We start from the raw sequence: 10,044 nt of genomic DNA on the forward strand, positions 1-10,044 counted from the left end.
GAAGCTGACTAGCCTATTAACTGCGCTTCTGTACTTCAAAAGAGCAATCAGGTGGAACAAAAGACACCAAATTGTTATTCAGCTCTGTCCAAGAGTCTGAACCAGGACTTTATCCCATTACCAACAAATCTCAAAAGGCTAGAAATCCATTTATTAATCCACTAGCTTGTAATCAAAATAATGAACCGTATGGTAGCTTCGGCAAAGCCTGAGCACTATAACCAAAGTATTGAAATCACCATCCTCCAAAAGAAAAATATGGCAAGACCACATAGTTACACATCCAATTTTAAGCATACATCTGATCTCCAAAGTTGTAAAGTCCATTAATAAGCACCATTGGTACCTAAGAAACTGAAACGAATCTCACATGGTTGCTTCTACTTCAGGATCACTTTTAATTGGCACCGTCGGCACATTGTTCCCACCTCTCAAACGTGAAGAGACATTGTCAATGGCTGAATTGAGCTGGCTTATTTTTGCATTCAAGGTCTGCCTGGTCTTCTGCTTCCCAGGGAAAAGGAAAAGGAAAAGTAAAAGTCAGATAAATTGTCTTTGAGAAAAATAAAAAGAATACATCGCATCTCCAACAAGTGGGAAAGGTTGGATGTCCAGTCATGAAGATGTGTTACCTCCAAACCTTCATCATAATATATTGGTCTTCTGGCCTTCCGGAATCCGTATTCATCTTCATTAAGTAGAGATCTTCTAATCTGCATGCGACAAAAGTGCAAACCAGGATCAAAACCCAAATGAAATAACATATGATGCAGAATAATCATCCTATGCCTTTAAGGATCACTGTGAGAAGACATGTAGCCAACAGGAATCAAGACCATATACAGAGCAAGGCAGACAGATGATAGGAATTTACCAACAAAGAGTACAAGCTGCCAGTCTTTGTGAACAATAAGACTGGCCATGTCATGAGTACAAAGTAGGAGCAACAAATTTCTACATTACATGCTACAACAGTCAAAAAATAGACGGCAAGGGTAGAAAAATGGAAGTTGATTGCAACACACTAACATGCTACAACAGTCAAATAATGGATTTCTTCTACAAAGTAATATCCTTTTTATTTTATTTTGCTAATATTAGCAAAATAAATTCACAAAGAAAACTGATTAAATTGTAGCAAAAATTAATCACAAGGAAGCACGGTAATGCAATGAAAACAAAAATCGAACCATTCCTCTATGTTGTCTTGAAAAAGTATAACAATGCCCTTGATGTACAATTGAGAACTGATTAAAACGTAACCGCAACTAAACACAACCTCTTTTTGTAAGCATTAAGCTGGCATGTGTGAAGAAGAAAGATTAAACCATATGAGATGGATATGATGAACATAAGTAGAATATAGTGCATTGGAATACTGAAGGCAAGAAGATTAATAATATTTAATATGGAACCACCTGTGGAGCAAAAACATAAGCTAAAGTCCCAAAGACAGCACCACCTAAGACAAATCCAGCAAGAAAATCAGCACCTCCACCCCTACTATCATCACTGCTGCATATAGAGGAATGAATCAATCAACGTTGATAGATTATACAAAAACAAAAATGGTCTTGAACATCAACTCATCACTGAACTGAAATGGAATACCTGTACTCAGCACGAATAGCGAAATTGCGGTTGGTTCGCAGTTGAATATTTTTCCTTGGGCTTTGGGTAGTGATCTTTGCTGATTCTGCCTGACTGTTGCTGGACCACCACATCTCACGCGCCTTCAGCTGACATCCGCCGCCTGCAGAGATTATATATATACAGTCTAAAGACTCTGAAAGTCTAAACTGGAGGAAACAACATACGAAATTACAATTACTTTTTCTTTCACTATTTTTTTTTGGAAAATTAAAAATAAAATTGGTCGAAGAAATTTTTATTTTTATTTATAAATAAAAAGTCCTAAGCTTTCTGAGGAACCGAACACGAAAGCAAGATGAGAACCTGAGCTGAGATTGCCGGTTGAGTAAAGACATACCTGAAAATGAGGTGGATAGAGGAGCAAAGCAGATCGCCATTAGGGGGAAGAGAGAGATAGAGAGAGAAGCGGAGGAAAGGGCGATTCAAACTATTTCACCAAACCTTGAAATGAAATGATTTGCCTTGTTGTAGCCTGTAGCCTAGGATAATACAGATATACTCAAATAGTTTTAACTTTTTTTATATCTCTAATTACCCCCTGATACTTTGAGAAGGGAATTTGGATTTAGTGGTTGGTTGGTAATATAGCAATGCAGACCTAATTCAACAAAGGAGTTTGACCAAAAAGGGCAATACAGGAAAGTTACTTTTTTTTTTATTTTTTTGGTTTGGAGACGTTCAGTTCAGCCTTTGGTTCTTCCGCCTCGTTCACTCCACCGTCCATTACTTTGGATCAAGGTATTAAATATCGATAATATCCCTGATATTATCCAGATAATATCTGATTTTTAGGGGTCCGATATTTTAACAACTAACCATAGTGTTATCGTTAATATATCGATATTATCCCGATAATATCGGGAAGATATTTTCAACATTTTTATGAATGATTTGGGCAATATATCGAGATATTATCGATAATATCCCGATATGAAACCCAAAAATATTTATATACATGGTATTTGTGAAAACTATTTTACTCATTCAACACCTTAACCACTATATCACTTATGTTTTTGTGAAAATACTAAAATATTTATATATATACATGGTTTTGTTTTGAATTCTTTTTGCAAGAAACAAATTTTCACATGAGATAAGTAGTAACTATGGTTATACTCATAACCAACCATTTCCCTACCCTTCATATCCCTTTCATGTTGGGATGGAATCAAGCGACTCATGGAAAGAATCAGAGACTCAATCTTCAAATGATTTTGCTTATGGACAACGTCAACCAAACTCGGATCCATATGGGTGGCAAGTTAACAATTACATGCAAAACTATTTTGGGGATTTATCATTTGATGACTACTCTTCAAAATATACTTACTCTACACATAGAGATGATGAAGATAGTAAAATTTTTGAACCTCATAGGAACTCTATGTGGTACTAAGTCACTCATGTATCTTACCATGCAATGTATAAAGTGTAAAATATTGTAGTAATTCATTATATATAAATGATTATGGTGTGTTTAATCTTCTTTCATTAATTACTACATATTTTCTACACTTACGGTGTTTGCCAGCTCGCTATATAATCAACTTAAATCAGTTAAATCCATCATGCAATGCATTTCCTTCCAATTTTTTGTGATAAACTAATAGATAATTGACTAAATAAACATCCTGCAAAGTTTCAATAAAATTTTTCAAGTTTTTCTTACAATTTCCGTGGTTTTTATTCAATTTTTTCCGATACCGATAATATCCCGATATTTCCTGCAATATTTCCGTGTTTTTTGACTTCCGATATTTCCGATACCTCCGATATTTAAGACCTTGCTTTGTACTATCTCGACAAACCCCACTTCTCTCTCTGTCCGTTTACGTTTGTGTAACGCATTTGTGAATGTGGATCTAAAAATACAAATAATAACTTGGGAGTGACTTTTTGGTCCTTATAGTTTATTACATGAAAAAACTACATTTTAGTCCCTGAAGATTTAGTGTCAGTATCGAAATAGGTCCCACGGTTTCAATTAAATCAATTTTATACCCGACATTTCAAATATTACCAATTTACACACGCGTTCCAAGGCGTCGCTCCAATAACCCAAGGCTTGGACAATGAAATCGAACAAACTACTCATTCTTGTTTTGGATAGATTTTGATATAAAAAAATGAGAAAGAAAAAAATTAGAGAGGAAACTCACAAAGAATATCCGATTGGTTGGCCGGAATGGATGAAGAGGCGCCAATGTGTTGGTGTGGCAAGGCTGCTACAATTCGAACCTCTTGGACATATTCGAATCCTAGGAGGCGATTTTCCATGGGTGCAGCAAAGGTACGTGAGACTAAGAAGGGTTTTAAGGGTTGTCAATTCCGGGCATGGTTTGATCCGGCCATGTGTGAACTGTCAAAGGCAATAATTCTTGGGATTCTAAAATTGCGGAATAAGTTGGAGAAATCAGTGGCAAGGGCAAGACAAAGAGAAAAGGTCGTTTGGGTGTTGTTGGTGGCTTCATGGGTTCTATTTGCAAGCTTCATTTTGGGATGGATGTGTGAATGTGGAGTGAACAAAAAGATGAGCTTGGAATTAGCTTCTGCCATTGAATGAATTGTTTGTGGGTTGTTTGTGTGATTCTGTAAGTGTTGGGTTCTTAGTGGTATTTTGTAACGGTTTAATTTTTATGTAAGGGTTAAGGATTATGGATAAGGGTTAAGGGTTTAATTGTTGACTTTTTGTAACTTGATGAAGTGAATGGAATGCAGAGAATTACATCTAAATGAAGTGAATGGCCATCATAAAGAGTATGCAAAGGAAGTGAATGACCATCAAAATCTGTGTGTTAGTGAACTTATGCAAAGGAATGCCAAAAACAATGTAAAGAGAAGTTAGAAAATTAGCCCAAAACAATCAAGTGAACGGCCAATAGTGGTCTATGTGCTAGTCAAATTATGCAAGGGAATGCCAAAAACAATGTACATGGAAGTTAGAAAATGGATGCACCTCGAATAATTACGTGAATGGCCAAAATAATGAAGTGAAGTGCCAAAACAATCAAGTGAACTGACAAAACAATCAATTGAAGTGCCAACCCCAAAACTTAGAAAATTCTGAATTCAAAATGGGCTCAAAATAGCCAGATAATAACATTGACAATTACATATTTCATGTCCTTTCAAATTCATTCCAAAATGGCAGTTTCAATGGATGTATTTGCATTCACAGTGGTTGACACTTATGTGAATGCCATTACATCCATAAAAAAGAGTCAATAATTAAGTTATACAAGACCAATTTATCAAAAACAAAAACCTTCTAATCATAAACCGGCAGTCTAACAAAAAAGGTGAGTCATCAAATTCTTTTTAAAGTCAGTTTCAATCTACAACATTTGATCCTACAGTTGAAACAGAAGCATGAGGACATGAAGTTGAGAGGCTGGTTGTGCTTCAGAAGTGGCATGTCCTTTCTTACTTGGTTTTGGCTGCAAAATGTTTAGGATGTTAACCTTTTATTTGGAAATTGAAGAAAATTGATAATAACCATCATAAAGAAAAGTTAGTTACCAAAGGTTTCCCTTTTTGCACACGCCTTTGAGGCTTTGATCTTTTCTTTATGGCGCTTGGACCAGCTGAAGTAACTGCTTGAGATGGATCAATAGTGGTCTACAACATAAAAATGCTTGTTAGTTAGCAACAAAAGCTTAGGGTTATTAAGGGATAGAATTAAATAAGATTGAGTTACTATACCTGGGTATTTTCAATACCCCTCTTCCCCTTAGTTGCAAGTTTGGCTTTTGGGGGAAGATTCCTATGACAAGTCCTCTTATTGTGCCCCTTTTTACCACATTGCCCACATTTAAGAGAGTCATGTGTGTTGGGAAAGCAAGACAATGTAGTTTTAGCTTAGTTGCTTGACTCTCTCATCTTCATTTTGCCCTTGTGCTCTCCCTCTTCTTTGTTTCTACATTTTCTTGGTCTTCCAGGCTGTTTAGAGTAAGAATGAGGAAGACATGGCGGAAAGTCACTCTTATCCCACATATCCATCCCATTCGTAGGCAGTATGAGATTATCATATGTCTTGAAGTAAGTTGTTGTCAAATAGCAGTCATCCACAAAATCCATGACATGAAGACCCCTTTATAATTTATGGTTGTAATAGCTTGAACACAATGTCATCCCTGCAAATACCATGCTCTACAAGAACAACTCCTTAATTCCAAGTCCACAATATATTTTGCATGGCCACCAGCTGACACTTGGAATTTACCTCCACCTGACCACCTTGCCACACAAGCACCTGCCTTGGCTTTATTTTCCTCCACCTTCTTAAATATTCTTGGGCATATAGGCCTGTTCCATTTCAGCATTTTTTCCTTTCTTCCTTGTATTCTCCTCATCAGCTTACATCTAATATACTCAAGCATTGTAAGATTTGGTCTATCCTTACATTCCAATACGATAGCATTGAAAGACTCGCACAGATTATTCAATAACATGTCACACTTCAAATGAGTGTTGAAGTGTGATTTTGACCAATGCCTTGGAGGTTTATCTAGAGTGGTTAGCCATTCATATGCATCATTGGACAGTTTTTTCAGGTCTTCCATGGCCCTTGTAAAGTGGGGGACACTGGTTGCATATGATGCTTCCCAAAACTTATCTCTTAGGCTTTTTGCTTTGAACAATATCCTATAGTTGGTAAAAAAGTGTTTTGCACAGAACCTGTGGTCACAATTAAGGACCACTTGCTTAAAAGCAAGCAGTAAACCTTTTTGTTTGTCGGATATAAAGGTGAAGCCAAATTGATTAACAATTTCACAATCCTTAAGCAATAGCTCAAGAAACCAAATTCAAGAATCCTTGCACTCTGATTCCACAACTGCATACGCAATTACCCAGGTTTCATTGTTGGCGTCTATACCCACAGCAGTTAACAGTTGCCCTGCATAAACACTCTTCAAAAAGCACCCATCTAAACCTATAATGGGCCTGCACCCAGCTTTGAAGCCTTCCTTAGCAGCTCCTAAACAAAACACAACCTTTGAAACTGTGGTTGTCCCAACTGTTGTTGGAAATCACACTTAACCATTGTTGTGGTTCCTGGGTTACTTTTCCTTAATTCCTCACAATAATCCCAAATTCTTGAATATTGTTCATTGAAAGTGCCCTCATTCAACTTTAGTGCCTTATCTTTTGCCCTATACACTTCTTGTCTTGACACCCCTGTATTATAATCATTCTCAACAGCCTCCATGAATGACCTGATTGGCTACTGGGGGATTGGACTTCAATGTCTCAACATATTTCTTGCTTATCCATGTTGACTTCACAGTAAGGTTCTCCCATACCTATGTACATGTGTGCTCACCTACATATGTCTTCACTTGCAATGTGTTCTCATGTTACATTTTTGAAGCATATATCATCCACCCACAATTTGGGTCCCCACAAACTGCATTCCTTATAAACACAACATCCATATTATACAAGATGGAGTATTCTCTGACAGCTGCCCTAAACACCTTACAATCTATAAACAACATGTCAATCTCAAACTTTGGATCTATCATGTCAGTTGTAGCATTGAACTCTGACCAATTCTTATCAGCTTCATCGTCATAATTATATTTGGAATAATCCTTGCACTCAGAATCTTCATAATCCAATTCAACATATGTAGGCCAATCAGCAGTAGCCTCATTCCTAGTTTGTCTAACCCCTGTCCATTCAGTTTGGTCATCCACCTGTTGTTCAAAAAAAAACATCATCTTCATCTTCACTAAAGTTCTTGGAAATCATATAATCTGAGTCCTCACTTTCAGCAGAATCATCATCTTCATCTTTAAAGTCTGCAGCATTTGCATATATTCTTCCACTTCTCAACTTCATGAAATGGCTTTTGGACTCAGTCCTAACGCCCTCATCCCTTCCTTCCACAGCTTCTTTGTCTTTCTTGTGAACAGTATTTGTCTTCCTCAAACTGCCGCATCTTTTTTTACCAAAAGCACCCTTCACCCTATGTGACATGTCATCCGTCACTTTATCCTTGCCTTTGCCTTTATCATAACAACCCTTATTAGCCTTTTCTTGGCCCTTGTCAGAATTCTCCTCATTATTCACAGTAGTAGTTTATTTGCCTGGTTTAGAAGCTTGATTAGTCAACCCATCTTCAGTCAACCCTACTTGATTCAACCCTTCTTCATTCAACTTTTTGCCTTGTCCACCTGCTTCTTGATTCAACCCTTCTTGATTCAACTCTTCTATTACAACACTTGTTTTTTTTTTTCACCTTTTGCACCTGGGATACTCCTCCACCCACTGGAATAATGCCACCATAATTGTCATCAAGCTCTTCAATCACTACCCTAATGTTGGTCCCAAAATCATCATCCAAATTTATAAATATATTTGAAGCCACTTGACTGTAAAACTGCTTTTGACTGCATGCCAAGACTTGTTTTAGGAATATATTTATCAACCTAGTGTCTGGCACAAATACTAGCATGTCTAAGACAATTGCATCCTCACTCAGCTTAACTAGGCCACCATCAAAATGATCACTTGGAATACTGTACTAGTAGTTAATCATACCTTCGTACCCTAACTCCTTTACCATGGCATCTATCTCAGTATTGACATTCTATCCTTATCACAATAATCGAACCAATCAACAGACCCATTCACATAATAGTTACCTCTTATTTCACCATTATGGTACATTTTAATAGAAAATTCATCCTCATCCCCTGCATGTTAAAAGCCACACATCAATTTTACCAAACAAAAATACATTTAAGGCTGTTTACAAATACACACATACAAATACAAATGGACACATACACATACATATACACACACACATACAAAATATGACCACAAATAAATACAAATACAAAAAGACATAGACGCATACACACATACAAATACAAACTTTCTATGTCAGTACACACATACGCAAAAGGTAAGATTACCAGTGGTTGTAGGACCACATACAAAAGCTAAAGTTTACTTCCGCATACCACCTACCATTCACACCATTCCATCTACCAATTAAATGGACATAGTGAAACCGACACCTAACTCAAAACTCACAGTCCATTATAAAACCCAAACTTTCACTCGACACCAAACTCGAAACTCAAGACTCTCTATTTGAAAGTTTCACTCGAAAACACCACCTGCCAAGAACCTTAGCACAGTAACCCATACGTATCGTAGAAAGGTTCTCTATATCCTTTGGGACGAAGTCCCCAACTCATTTTCTTCAGATCTTTTGGAAACCTTGGTTTCAGTTTGATTTTTGCCGTCAATTTCAAATCTTTGCTCAAGATTTCGAACAAACCCTCTCCTCTATGTCTCTCTCAGTATCTCTTGAAAACTCAGAAACTGAGTTTGTTTGATTTTGTTGTCCAAGCCTTGGGTATTGGAATGATGCCTTGGAATGCGTGCCCAGCTTTGCAGTTATTAATATTATTATTATTTTTTGAAATTACCCTTCGTCTCGTCTCTTTCTAACTGTTGTTTGGTTATGAGATGGGTCCCATGACTGCCACATCAACATTTAACATCTGATTTTGACGATCAGTGTAACGGCAAGCGTAAATTAGTAATACTTTGAAGGCTTTTTATCACAAATGGTCCTTGACGTTTACGAAATTATCACGAATGGTCCTTGAGGTTTTTTTGTGACACTAATAGTCCTTAACGTTTGGACTTTTTATCACAAATGGTCCTTGTCGTAAAAAATTCTGTTAAGTGTATGATGTGAAAAATAAGTGGAGCCCACATGTACAATCACATCGTGATATGTGGATTAAATAAATAAATAAATATTTTTTTTTTATGAAAATCCATTAAAAAACCATTTAGCCTCTCTCTCTCTCTCTCTCTCTCTCTCTCTCTCTCTCTCTCTCTCTCTCTCTCTCTCTCTCTCTCTCTCTCTCTCTCTCTCTCTCTCTCTCTCTCTCTCTCTCTCTCTCTAAATGGTTTTTTAATGGATTTTCATAAAAAAAAAATTATTTATTTATTTATTTAATCCACATGTCACGATGTGATTGTACATGTGGGCTCCACTTATCTTCCACATCATACACTTAACAGAATTTTTGACAGCAAGGACCATTTGTGATAAAAAGTCCAAACGTTGAGGACTATTAGTGTCACAAAAAAACCTCAAGGACCATTCGTGATAATTTCGTAAACGTCAAGGACCATTTGTGATAAAAAGCCTACTTTGAAATGTCGGGTATGAAATTGATTTAATTGAAACCGTGTGGCCCATTTCGATACTAACACTAAACCTCCATGGATTAAAGTGTAGTTTTTCCTTATTAGACTTTTATCACTAAGGTCTGTGTACTTTCAATTTGATCAATTTTGTCCATGCAGTTTGAATTCCAAGCTATTTAAAGACAATCCCCAATTTCTGTCAAA

At 36.7% G+C, this 10,044-nt stretch overlaps 1 protein-coding gene and 1 pseudogene across 3 annotated transcripts; both read right to left on the reverse strand.

Annotated features, from left to right (window-relative positions):
• Window positions 1-128: 128 nt before the first annotated feature.
• On the reverse strand, window positions 129-2,150 carry LOC110758610 (Low-density receptor-like protein). Of its 3 annotated transcripts, none has more exons than XM_021960513.2 (5): window positions 1,991-2,150; window positions 1,612-1,753; window positions 1,419-1,512; window positions 633-713; window positions 129-504 (listed from the first exon to the last, which is right to left on the reverse strand). In XM_021960513.2, the coding sequence occupies exons 1-5, from the start codon at window positions 2,028-2,030 to the stop codon at window positions 367-369; spliced, it is 495 nt and encodes a 164-aa protein (XP_021816205.1). In that variant the 5' UTR covers window positions 2,031-2,150; the 3' UTR covers window positions 129-366. The 3 variants fall into 3 exon arrangements, with proteins under 3 accessions (XP_021816205.1, XP_021816204.1, XP_088105764.1); XM_021960512.2 differs by having other exon boundaries at window positions 1,419-1,515; XM_088249638.1 differs by having other exon boundaries at window positions 1,419-1,515; window positions 1,612-1,799; window positions 1,991-2,139.
• A 2,856-nt stretch (window positions 2,151-5,006) lies between these two features.
• LOC148297091 (uncharacterized) lies at window positions 5,007-5,733 on the reverse strand (annotated as a pseudogene).
• Window positions 5,734-10,044: the final 4,311 nt, after the last annotated feature.

Source organism: Prunus avium, chromosome 2, assembly GCF_965620075.1.
Source record: "Prunus avium chromosome 2, drPruAviu1.hap1.1, whole genome shotgun sequence".
Taxonomy (NCBI): domain Eukaryota; kingdom Viridiplantae; phylum Streptophyta; class Magnoliopsida; order Rosales; family Rosaceae; genus Prunus; species Prunus avium.